Below are 13,103 nucleotides of genomic sequence, written 5' to 3' on the forward strand. Positions count from 1 at the left end.
GCCAACAACTATAATTAAAACCAGTACCTTTTCTTTACTGATTTTTTAAATATATCTAGCTGTATGGTCAGTGCGTCTATGTCATTTGGTTCTCATCCTGTGTGTCTGAGCAAGGGTTTCCAGAACTGTGCAGCATCTTACCTCAAAGTCTGCATGTTTATGGATGTCTTCAGCCCTCTGTCGGCTAAGGATGAATTCAGCTTCATTAGCCACACGAACCAGGTGGTCCTTCATGGTGTGACTCAGCAGCCTAGGGAGAGGGCAGATGGACATCAGCCCGCTGGAATACTGTGTGCATGTATTTACAATTATTTCAACTTTTTATAAAAAGGTATATGGATGTCAATTTATTTGAGTCAGAGGGGAAAATGTCAGACAGATGTTTAGCAATATCATGAAATCTAGAGCTTTAGAGTATCTAAAACATGTGTTTAACACTGTGATATCTGGTAACGTAGAGAAGGAACAGCCATGTAATATCCATAAAATGCTGAAAAAGAACCGTGCAAAATAAGCAGAAAATCTAATTTGGAAACAAAACAAAACCAGATAGATCCTTTTACTGTGGTGCAGGTGCTAATTGATTTGTTAATGATATACATCTGACAGACGGGAGGATCTCTGCCCATGTTGCTACATATGTAGTCTACCTCCCTCTTCTTATCAGTGTTAATGAAACATGCATGTTATGTGTATACGTGTGTGTGTGTGTGTGCAGGTCGAAGAAACCTCTCTACAGCCCTAAAGGTCAGGACTGTGCAAAGTGGAACAATAACAGACTAGGGGCCAGAAAGGAGGGATGGGGCAAGCTGGGACTGACTGTGTGGTGGGGGTTTAGGGGGCAGGGGATGACTGTAACCTAAGCCCGCTGTTTCAGCACAGGGCAGCAGGGGAGCGGAGGTGCTGGGGCCTCTGCAGCCTATATGGCCCTGTCGAGGCACCGCTATCAATAACCGAGCCACTGCCCTTCTTTATGGCGCTCTGCAGTTAAGACTGTACATATGGACAAAACAGACATAATATTTTTTTTTAAGTGCATGTTTTTATTGCACATGTATTCAAATCCTCTCAAGATTTTTTTGAAAAAGGGAAGTAAAACACTTAATAAGTAAGTAATATAATACTCATAAGTAATATAATAAAAGGTCTCCCGTAAATTCAAGATTTTATATTCCAAAAAAAAACTTTAATAACACACTAAATTTAATATTTAATATATTTAATATCTGTTTGATGGTCATATTGGCCAGAGTATGAAAGTATGAAGAAAACCCAGTAGAGATGAAAGAAATCCCTTTTTATTGAGTACTTCCCTAATGACATAATTACATTTATTTGACCTGGAACCAGATAAGCACCAGAAATCTGATAGATGTATTAAACAATCCTAGATGATGAGCTTCCTAGCTACTGTAGCTAGCAGTAGGGACAGTGCTTCCAGGTCTGATGGTGTCGACTGAACAGCACACCAAACCACCTGTGATTTATACATGCATCAGATCAGCCTCTTTAAAGTGAATAACAAATCCTGTCCTCTATAAAGAACTCATAGGATTACATCACTTGTCTCATTAGCATTACTGTGGATTAGACTCTACCAATTCGTAAAGCTGAGGATCAATAATGGAAAGTGTGGCCCTCTAAATCTGAAATTGATGAGTTCTAAGACTAATAGGAACTGATGTGGGAATGAGAGAGTCTTATTAGCAAGAGATAGGGAGGCTCATATGTCGGGATAATTGAAAAACAGACAAAAAAACAAAAGACAGCAGCAGACAGAAGAGATGATTACAAGGAGATAAAGGCTCCACCAGGAAGGCATAAACTGACAGAGGGACAGTGGGAAATCAAGAGCGATTTCCCAAGTGTCACTAAGGAACCAGCGATCAGAGGCCCTGTCACCTTCTACCTAACCTTTCTCCTTTTCCCAAATCCCTCTGGGATGAGCAGGTATTGAATGGAGCCTTGAACTCAAGGATCTTCCATCCTCACTCTCCCAAGCTCCTCTTCAACACCCAATCATTGATTGTTGTCCAGAATCTTGAATAGCCACCCCTATCACAAGGGCCTTAGGGATCTTGGGGGGCCTGAGGGACTGTGATTTGATCCAGGAATGGTGAAATTGGAAAGTGGCGGGTGTATAGACGTTGGAAAGATAATGAAGAAGTGCAGCTGTAAGGAGAGAGCACAGTACTTAGCAGGTCAGTGTTACCTACCTGCCTTCGTTGACCAACTCGATAAAGGCTAGACCTGCGTTCTTCTGGATGGAGTTCTGCCATTCCTACAAGTGAACACAGACAATATCAATGACTGTACTGAAATAACTTAAAAAGGTATAGAAAGTACATTTTACACACAGTCCAGTTAATCTCTTATGGCACTGAATTATAAAAATTGGGGAATAATCTGCTTCATTTGGACATTAAGGTAATGCAAAATAGTTGCAGGTTAATTCTTCAGTCAATCGAGGAGTTTAGTAAAATTCTTTTTGAGTTCCAAACTATTCATACTGTAAAAAGGACCCTGTAGAAAGCCATTCCTGGGTACACTCTGGTAACTCTGTGGTTTAGGTTCCAGCTATAAGCTTTCCTGCCAGTACAGCCCCCCCTTAATATCATAGGAAACATCTAAAAAAAGGTATACTGGCAGCTTTGGTCAGCACCGGCTACATAATCAGCTGGCAAACTAGTGGAGAGGATTGAAAGATCTGTGTTGAGAGTGCATTTATCACAAGTAAATACACAAATTTCCTCCTCTTTGACTAACGTTATGGTTCAAGGTGTCAGTCTAAACAATCCAGCCACAGCCTTGTGTGACTTTAAATCCTCAGCTTCGAAGGGACAACGAGAGAAGGGAAACTCAGCGGTCATCATCTCTCATGTTCTGTTCAATATTTCAACACCTTCAACACAACCGTCAAAAGAATAATAAAGCAACAAGGTCATGGGGCCTGTCTGAACCTCACAGCGCTTTTTCCCCTTCTTCCTCTCAGGGGAGATAGAGAAATATGCAAGAAAAACCTCAGGTTAGAGACCTAAACTACCAAACTACTCTTTAAAAAAATCATCAATCACTGCTCTGAGTCACCATACATTCCACATTATTCAGCTTTTATTAAAATGTGTCATTTTTTTTTGATAAATGTGTCATTTTAGTAGAGGTGAAAATAACCATGAAACACATTTTACTCAACTTTATTTCAACAAACGGATTTTAATTGAGTTAACACTTTCATTGAGCTGTGAAACAACTATGAAGTGATAGTCATGCAATGTGTATGCGTATCTGAGCATAAACGTTTTAAACTCTCTTGAGCTGATAGAGGAAACAGTGTGTTTATGTAGAGACTGGCCTTTCAGTAAACCTAGAGAGCCCACAGGGACGAAGATATCAGTGCTACAAGGAGGAAGGAAAACTTTCAATTTACAAGAATTTCTATCACACATCCAAACATATTTGTTCATATGTGATGATTTTCAAAACCATACAGATTTCCTTTTCAGCACAACAAACCCATCAGAACCAATCACGCACCAAGCCAAGAGAAACCATTCTTCAAAAATGCCTGTGCACTATCACTCTGTAACCAACTGCACGTCATTCAGACAACAACCTCACACTTAACCTCAATTCATAACTGCTTTTTGTCCTAAAGGACCATATTGGCATTGATCGTGTTTACAATACATTCCAAATAAAGAGGGCACAGAGGGAATAAGACTCTGGGCTTGGGAGTGGAAACAGTGTTTTGGAGTTGAGTACTGGCAGAGGGTTTTTGCGGCTGAAGCTTGCTTTAGAGGAAGTGTGTGAGAGTAGCCTTGGGGCCCTCTAGTTTAAGCATAGACTGTAGTTGAAGGACATTAAACATGAGTGCTAGCCTGTGGCTGTGGGGATATTCCATAGCGGGCCAGACTGTTCTAGCTGGATTTCAAATAAACACCACAGGAAGTGAGGCCGTAAATAGAGTCGTGCGCTCGGGAGAACCAGAAAACCACTGACATTAAATTTTCTTTATGTGATTTCTTTAAAATACTTGAGACTTTGACGGCAGAGGCTTAGAATTTAACATAAAACCAAAAGCTTCTTCAGCAGAAATAAAAAGATTATCGCAGAACTGCAGCTCGGAAACGGCTCTGGTCCTAAATTGGGTTTGACGAACGGCGTAGGGGCTATTGGCATCTCGTGGACACAGACAAAGGTGATAGCAAGACTAATGGTGTCATTATGGGCCAAGAAATGGCTCTTCTAGTTGAATTAAAAAAGCAATGACCCTGATCTGAGGGACATCTCCCGGTGACAAAAAGGAAAAAGGGACAGGTCAGTGATAGAATATTGGATTTTGGCTGGCCTGGTCAGCGGTGTCACTGCTTTTATGGCCGCAATAGGGGCCATGACCAGGGCACTCCTGATGAGTAGATACAAACAGCCATTTGTGACCCCTCACCTTTAACCTGACCTCCTAACAGATGATAGGACAGAAAGAGAAGGCAGCCCCTCGATCCTGATCGGAAATTTTGGCCAGTGTTTAATAAAGCCAGTAGGGACTGCGCTTTGTTACTTTTTTGCGTGTGAGTATGAATGAAAGTTTGAATCTATTCATGGAAATGCCTGTCTCAATCTGAAGTCAATAAGACAGCTCTGTTTGGTCTGTGTTCCATGATGATGGCATTGAGTCTAAACACACATGCCATGCACTTCCGTCATTACAGCTGATTATCCATAATCAACATCTAAATATACCACTACCACTAGTGAGAAAACACAGACCTCCTGAGCAAAATCGCCTTTCAAACATCAAGCTCCCCACAACACAAGGAAAACATTTTCCAACACTGAAGAAAGAAATGTCTCGGCTCTCCCGAAATAATAAATAAGTCAGTTGTGCTTTTCAGTGGCATCACTCATAATCACAAGTATTTGTTGATTTGAAAGGCTATGGGAATACAACTTTAGATGAGACGACAAAAGCATAAATCCTCATGTCAAATGTGGCAGTGCAGCAGAAGCAAAACTAAAGAGACTGAAAGCTACTGATTCTGTTTTTTTTTTTTCAAACAGTTACACGTATAGGAGGTTGATAACAGGATGACACAGAAAAGGACTGCAAAAAGACAAAAGGAGATGGAAACAAAATGCACGTTTTAAACATCTTGAATTAATTAGAGTAATTCTGTCACTGACTGCTATAAAGTTCCTATGGCATATCAATAACAGGTGGTGGCACATCTTGACATGTTGAATTAAACCTTTGTGCGCTGATGGCCACAAAGAGAACAGACAAGGACACGGTTTTTTTTGTAGCTGTGTGACCCAAATGTTTATGAAAAGTGATCTTATGTCAACAATGACCAAAAAAAGAGCCCATGTGTGCAGATGAGTTAGACAAAGACAAAAATAAATCACTTTTACCATAAACAATCAAATATGTTATTCATCATTTTCCTTTGGACTGATTAATGCAGAAGTTAAGTTGTTGCTTCTTCATGCTGCTGTGTCTTAAAAAAAAGCGTGCGTGTGTGTGTATATGAATAACTTAACAGTAGTGTGTCTACTCAAGCTTTCAACAATCCACATGTGCGTGTTCAGATGGTATCTGCTTAAAGAAAAACAGACACTCATATTGGTGTTTGCGTGATCAAATTCACAACTGAGGGAATATTTACTGATGTCAAAATATTTATACTGCAGGGTCTCCAACAGCTTCATGGACTCACACTTTCATGGCTACACTAACACAAAGTGAAAAAACAGGATGTAAACCCCCACCCATACACCAAACACACAAACCAAAAACATGTTAGAAGACTTGCATGAAAAGTATGTTTAAGTGGAATACAGTATGTTTAACATGGCAGAATAGCATTAAAAAATGACTCATTTTAAACTTGTAACAAATCTGGTATTTGGTTCATTCAGTTTAACGTTGGTAGATTTTAATGATCATACTTAAACGGTGCGCAGCTGTTTCAGTTCCAAATGGAACAGATGTTCAATTCTAAATGAGAAATGAAATCAGCACCTCATCCAAAAATGTAATTGTTGGATGACTTTTCTTTGTGCCAATTTATTTATTTTTACTAGAACTGTAGGTCTAGATTTTGTGGTGCAATTTACTACAACAACTAAATGTCACTGAAAACCTTGACCTATATAAAGAGTGGTTTATAATAATGCTGATTGAAAATTGGTGTCCTTGCCTTTCTAATTGCAACAAACCTCAATATTTGTTCTGATTTCAATCACAATTTTCTGAGCTTTTAGTTGATGATGAAACTTCAGGATAAAGTTCAAATGATCTCATTCAGTCAGTTCTTCAGTAATCTGATGAATACATTTGCCAAATGATTTAATGTATAGTGATCAAACCAATTAATTGATTCATAGGAATTAATCAATTCACTGTTCTCGTAACTGGAATACAGTTCAGGCTATTTGCACTTTAAGATCCTTGATGCCATGAGTCAATAGCATCAAAAGATCTAATGTAGGACAAATGTTAGGTATGTTTGGCCTTAAGCGCTCTGAATTGCCGCGTTGTTGAAAGGTGCTATACAAAGACATTTGCCTTGCTTCTCCTTGCCTTTTATTTTATCCATCACTTTCTTCTTTACTCATGTACAGCTTTCGGATTAAGTCTTTATATCTTTTTTCTTCGCTTATCACAGACTACATTTTGTGTGTTGCATTGGGTAAAATCAAAATCTGTGTCTCATTGTTGTCAATGTAAAACAGACAGGTGAGGAAAGGTGCAGCACAGACAGTACTGTTCGTCTTATACTGTAGTTATTATATACATTTCCTGCCAAATCATAAAATATCCTCACAGCAAATGTTAGCAATTTTGTGTGGGCCAGTGGCTGGCTTTGCCGACTATTGAGAAAGTTACATTCAAAATTAAGAAAGTATATCCTGAAGCAGCACAATTTTTCCCAGATATAAATACTTGGACAAAGCTGGACTCACGACTCACCAAACTGGAATAAACATTATTTATATTTATAGGAACACCTCTGTAAAATACATTGTGTCATTAGACAACTGGGCCTGTCAATATCACCTGCTTGCCTGTTAAATACCTCAATATCAGTATATATCTTTGTGTCCCTTCAAGGATGGCAACTAATCCAAACAGCATCATATCATGATGGCCAAAGTTACTGTATACAATGTCAAAGTAAAAGTATATCTTTGTGCATTTCTACATTTTTGATTTGGCCTCTGAAGATCAGGAATGACAAGATTTAAACCTCCTCCAGCAGGATAGCTGAAAGAAGATAGCAGGGGGAGAAACATAAGAATACATTCCAAGGTCCTATAAAGTGGGACCTGTCAGGTAAAAAAATATTATATTAACAGTGCCTGTCAGGAGGAGAGGGCTGTGTCAGTGAAATTCATTTATTTGAAACACGATTACACGTTGTGTATAAATAACCGACTATTCATGCACTTGAAGCCAGCTCACAGTAAAACCGGCTGGGAGCCAAATTAAAAGCCACTCAATTTTTTGAGGAGTCTCCCGTCTGATTCTCCCCTCTCAGCTAGACTTCACTTCCTGTCAGGAAGCCCCCCTTGAACCCAAACTCCTCCAACACAACACGCCCCGCTGCCCCCTCTCTGGCTGCATAGTTGGCAACGATAGGGAGCCTGCAGAATTAAGTGCCAGTTGGTGTTACTGTGTTTTCTCTATGTCTCACAGGAGAGTACCTTTTCAAAGAATAAACAGCATGATATTATCCTCTGAACTACATAGCGATGGCAGGGACACTGAGCCGCGTGGCATGGCTGTAAAGGAGCACTGGAGCAGAACACAGGGTGAGGGCGAACAGGGAGGGAGGGAAAAATAACACTTTGATTTGCACTGATCTTGAACCTTGTGTGCCTGTTTAAATGCACAGTGGGGTGTGGGTCTGACTGTGAGGAAAATGATGGGGAAAGTATTTTTGTCCCCTGGTTTCATCACATTCCTTACCACTTCTCTCACCTCTCTCAGCTCCCCAAGTGGTTCATACAACACGGTCTGCTCTTGATCCATCAAAGCCTCACTTATGGGGGAAAAGAGAAAATGTGTCCACTGACAGATATAAATTACTATTTAGCAATTCAAACATCGGACTCAACTTTCACCAACATAACTTTCCCAAACAGCAACTAACAAAACAACTTGTGAATACCTAATAAAACATACAAAAGTAAATGTGCCTTTGGTTCAGCTTTCTGGTTGTTTTATTCTTATTTCCCAGGGCCACTTAGCTTCCAACCGGTTCCCTCATTTCTCAGATTATGCTATTGATTGTGTGGAGCAAGATCACCATGCACTCACGACCTGTTCCCTGACTGCAGGGGTTTAAACTTCTATGCCTCCACCACTCTTCCTTCTAACCTGGAGGTCAGAGGGTCAAGGGTCAGGAGGAGCCAAGTGTTTGGGGAAGTCAATGTCTTTCTCCCTGCTGACTGGGTTTCCATCTGTTAAACAGGTTAACTTTAGTGAGACTGGCTGGGAACCTATGATAATGTGTGAACATTGGATTAGCGGGTTAACACTGATGTTATTGAATTACCATTAAGAGATTATCTGCATTAGTGGTCCCAACAAAATACTATTTTAAACGGACAGGGTGTATGTGCCAGCTACTGAAGTTCAAAATAATAACAACACACAAATATTTAAAAGCAAATGTGTAATTCATGACTACAATAAGTTAAAGGGTTGGTTGACCCAAATTACATAAAAAAAACCCAAAAATACACATACCCTTAGTTCTATATAGCAATAGCTGCATTGCTATATAGAACTAAGGGTATGTTAAAATGGTATAGCAATGCAGCTAGTTGTGGTTTTATCTGCTCATGTTTTGAGAGATCAGACTCTTGAGTTCTCAGCTGCTGCGCCAAGACAGTGGTCCAGATGAGGTTAAAACAGGGGGCCATGAATGTCTTTACAAAATTTCATGGCGGTCCATCCAATAAATGTTGAGATATTTCAATCTGGACCTGGACTGACAGTACGACATTGCCAAATTCAGCAGCAATGTCCCCATTAGTCTGGTTAACCCACAGATCTCACTGTGAACAACTTTAATAGGTGTTACTTCTTTGGAGAAAGCTGCCCCATTTGTTAATAAAAAACATTCACAGCCACTGGTTCTGGAAAGACACACTGCTGAATATTTTAAGTCATTTTTCAGTGCTGTGAGTGCAACAAACAAAATTCCATTCATGAACATTGTACAAGGGTGGAGGCAGGTCTTTCAGAGGCTGATTCATCTATACTTGCGCATATAAAACAGTTAAAGAATAGAAGAAATAGGAGCATTACTTGTGCAATTACTCTAAACTGAATGTCAAAACAGTCTAAAACATTAGGTTTTGTATTGTTTTTGTTGTAAGGAAGAGCAGTCTTTCCTATCCGGGCTTGACCATCATGAAACCAGCACCCCTCCACCCCACAACTCTCCCTCTCTTCCTTCCTTCCACTCCATGTACAGGATGTATTTCTGATAAATGGCAGAAGGATGGATGGGCTGACAGAGGGGCCGGACAATAATGGCTGATCTACAGGACACAAATGCAGCTACTGAAGAGATTTATGGGCCTCTGCTCATCGTAGACTGTCCAGTAACCAATGAGATGATTTCTCAAAGCTCTGGACGGACGGCAGCGAGCGCAAGGGAAAGCTCTTTCTCTTGTCCCAGTGCATTATTTATTAATCAGATGTTTTGGGTGGAAGCCACTTCAAGAAGTGCACCCAGGAAACAAAGCGCTGGCCGTAAACATGACAAAGAAGGGAGAAAACAAGTGTGAGAGGGAGAGCCAGACTGCCAAGGCAAATCAGGGGCACGGGAAGAGGGGGGAAGTGGTTCTTTACATGCAGACCCTCATTAAACATGGTTCACTGGAGAAAACTTGGATGATATTCATGTAATATGCAAGAGCTACTTTGAGGAAGAAATCACATTTAATAACTTTTATGAGCTATGACTTGATATAACCTCTTCTCCAGTTACATGGAATCATCTAATTAGCACCTAAAGATTGCATATTAATCTGAGTCGGTCAAAGGACAGAGAACCTGTTCAACTTGTCATGGGAGGCCTTTAAAACAAGAGAAATGTCAAAATACCCCTTTATGTTTTGAGCAATTATGGCATTGTAATTATTGTTAAATAATACCATGTATGCATTGTGATATTTTGTGAATGTAGAATGGCTATGCAGTACATTATCAATCAATTATTCAATTTGTTTCTTGATTAATTGTTTGCTCTATAAAATATCAGAAATGGTGAAAATGTCCACCAGCTGACATATTTAAATAGCTTGTCAGTCAAACAGTCAAAAACCCAGTTTACTACCACCTCAAATAATCACATCTGTTTTAGTGCTTAAACATCCTGAATTAACAACAATGCCATGGTACAGACCCAAATGCCAGCTCTTTTCCCTATTTAGAGCGGTACTCTGTTGCAGCTACAGTATATGATCATTAATCCTCATTTTGTATATTCAGCAGTCCTCGAGGATCAATATTACAGGGGAGAACAAGGCAGCATGCCACCCCAACAGTTAATGTCTGGTCAAAATGGTCCTTTAATTGGGAGCACTGTTGTAGTTGTTTAGAAACGGGGCACTATCAAACAGCGGTTTACAATCCCCTCCTCAATGCCAAGCTGATGTGGCCGCCAATGCAACTTTCATAGAATCCCTGATTAAAAACTGCTCTGCGGTCCCTAGACTCCTGACCCTTCACCCTGGCTCCACTCCATCTCAAAGCTGGGGAAATTAATTAAAATTTCACAGAGATGGTATCGCTTCACATCTCTGATGGTCAAAAGGGGGGGGGGACAAAAATCAATCAAAATCATCTCCATCTACTCCTTCCACTGGTTGGCTTGAAGGCAGGAAGGAGTCACAAAATGGCTACAGAGGCACTTCCCGTGAGAAAATTGAGTGCTTCCTGCGCCAGAGGGCCCAACAAACTTTCCTAAATAACGTCATCAATCATGGCACTGGCTCACTCTCACTGCCCCACAAGGAGAGCAAACACACAAATAATTACACATTGTAATTTAGCCCAAAGGAAAGTCTGTCTCTGTTTCCCCCTTTTCCCCAGTGGAAAGCAGCGTATCGCCCCTACCTTCCTCTCCCCTCCTATTCCCCCTTTACACAACAATAAAATTACATTTGCATTAGCTGTGAGAGAATTTGGTTGGATGATTTATTGAAGCAATCAACACTACGCTGGCCAATCCCTGGTCCTCTCGCTGAGATAGAGAGAGAGTGTGTGTGAGTGTGTGAGTGTGTGAGTGTGTGTGTGTGTGTGCGTGCTGTGGAGATTGGGTGGGGTAGGCTTGGAGCTTAAAGAAAGGAAGAAATAGCTTGGGCTGGGGACCAAAGGGGGAAGCGAGGTATGAGCTGTGCAGCGGAGCAATCACCAAGATTCTGCCTTTGATTAGATTAGCATTAAACAACACCCTGACAGATATGACAAATAGGTGCATTAGAGCCTGTCATTCTTCTCTCTTTGGTTTTCTATCTAGCTTTCACTCCTGCTATTCCTTCGTCTCTGGACATTATAGGGCTCACATTCCCTCCATGTGTCCCACTAGCACAAATCTATGCATGGCCACTGACATCCAAACAGATGTGTAATCTGACTGTATTACCTTTTTAGAGAAGAAGCGAAGTGAATAATGGGAACCAAACAGGGTAGGGGTTAAAAGGGGAAGAAAGAAAGCCAGATGACAGGCGCTATTTCTTTAGAAAATAAAACTGATAAAAAAAAGCCGAGTGCAGTGGTGAGAGAGGTGTCATTAATCAGATTTGTTTTTGTATTATTAGATAGCTTTGTTTTTTCATGAGGTGTTTTAAATGGTAAAGGCGCAAACAAACAGGGCCAGAGGGGAGTTATTATCTGTTGTCCTTGTCACTGGATGTGTGTATATGAGGGCAACTGTTTGTGTGTGCGTTACACAATGAAAATGAGTGCTTGTACAGGGAATAAATACACTGTTCATATGAGATGCATTTGTATATGTAAATATATAACCTAAATGTAAAATGCATGCTGTACTGTGTTTTGGTCCACACGCAGTAACTGAACAGCCTTCGGTAGCTTTGTGTTTCTTATTGCTTATCAGCCATCCTGGAGTGATCTATTGACATCCCTGATCATTGATCTGCCCACGCCTGCTTATGATCCCTGAATTAGTATTCATGAATCTGGCAGCAGCTAAATAAACTTGGCAACAAAACACCCACAAGACAACAGAGAAGAGAGGGATAATCAATGCAAAGCACCATCAAATCTACATTATCCCTCCTCATCAGTTTGGCCAGGCCACAAGGGCCGGTGCTCGGGTCAAAGGTGACGTGGACAGGTCGGCCACCCTTGACCCTCAAACCAATATTTGCAGCCAGAGATGCCTTCTCTCCGGTTTCTCTGCCCTCATTCGGGGACGGGGTGAATGTGGAAAGGTAGACAAGGTAGTGTGGAGGAAAGATAAGGCGTTGGATGGCTCACTGTCCACTCTGGGCTGTGGATTTACTGCACTCAAGGTGAGCCTGATAAATCACATCGGTAGAAAAGCGAAGGACAGGGGTAAGTACAGATATAGATGCCAGACTTGCCTGAGAACACAGAAGCATGACGAGCTCCACCACCGAGCTGCTGGACTTCATGCACACCAGGCCTGAAAGAAAGGGAGTAAAACAATTATTTTTACTGCGTTTTATTTCATAAACCCTACTCAGCACTAGTGGAACCACATTCATGGCACCACACACACACACACACACACACAAATAGACAAAAGATTACTTAACCTTGTACCATCTGTAAGGGACCAGATAGTATTGATGGGCCTAATGAGCCGACATGATGTTACTGTAAACTAATACATATTTGGACCTTGTATTACAGGCCTGACTTGGCCAGCATATGTCCCATTGATCCCTAATGGCGAGCTTGGGGCTTTTAGGGGGCAGGAGGCCACTAGAGTGTCCAGAGTCTGCTGCACAGACGGAAGGAGGCAGAGTAGCCTTTGGTCTTTCAGTTGCTCTTCATATGACACAGAGACACATCACACATGCAGACAAACACACAT

At 40.9% G+C, this 13,103-nt stretch overlaps 1 protein-coding gene across 1 annotated transcript in view; it reads right to left on the reverse strand.

Annotated features, from left to right (window-relative positions):
- Nucleotides 1–13,103, reverse strand: part of lrba (LPS responsive beige-like anchor protein) — a gene marked incomplete at its 5' end in the record, with an annotated part of 190,396 nt that overhangs the window by 111,573 nt on the left and 65,720 nt on the right. Inside the window, 3 exon segments of the mRNA XM_035660012.1 lie at nucleotides 142–250; nucleotides 2,217–2,281; nucleotides 12,628–12,689. Coding sequence (XP_035515905.1) covers nucleotides 142–250; nucleotides 2,217–2,281; nucleotides 12,628–12,689 — 236 coding nt within the window.

Source organism: Morone saxatilis, unplaced genomic scaffold (assembly GCF_004916995.1).
Source record: "Morone saxatilis isolate NCDOM2014 unplaced genomic scaffold, NCSU_SB_2.0 Contig17, whole genome shotgun sequence".
Taxonomy (NCBI): domain Eukaryota; kingdom Metazoa; phylum Chordata; class Actinopteri; family Moronidae; genus Morone; species Morone saxatilis.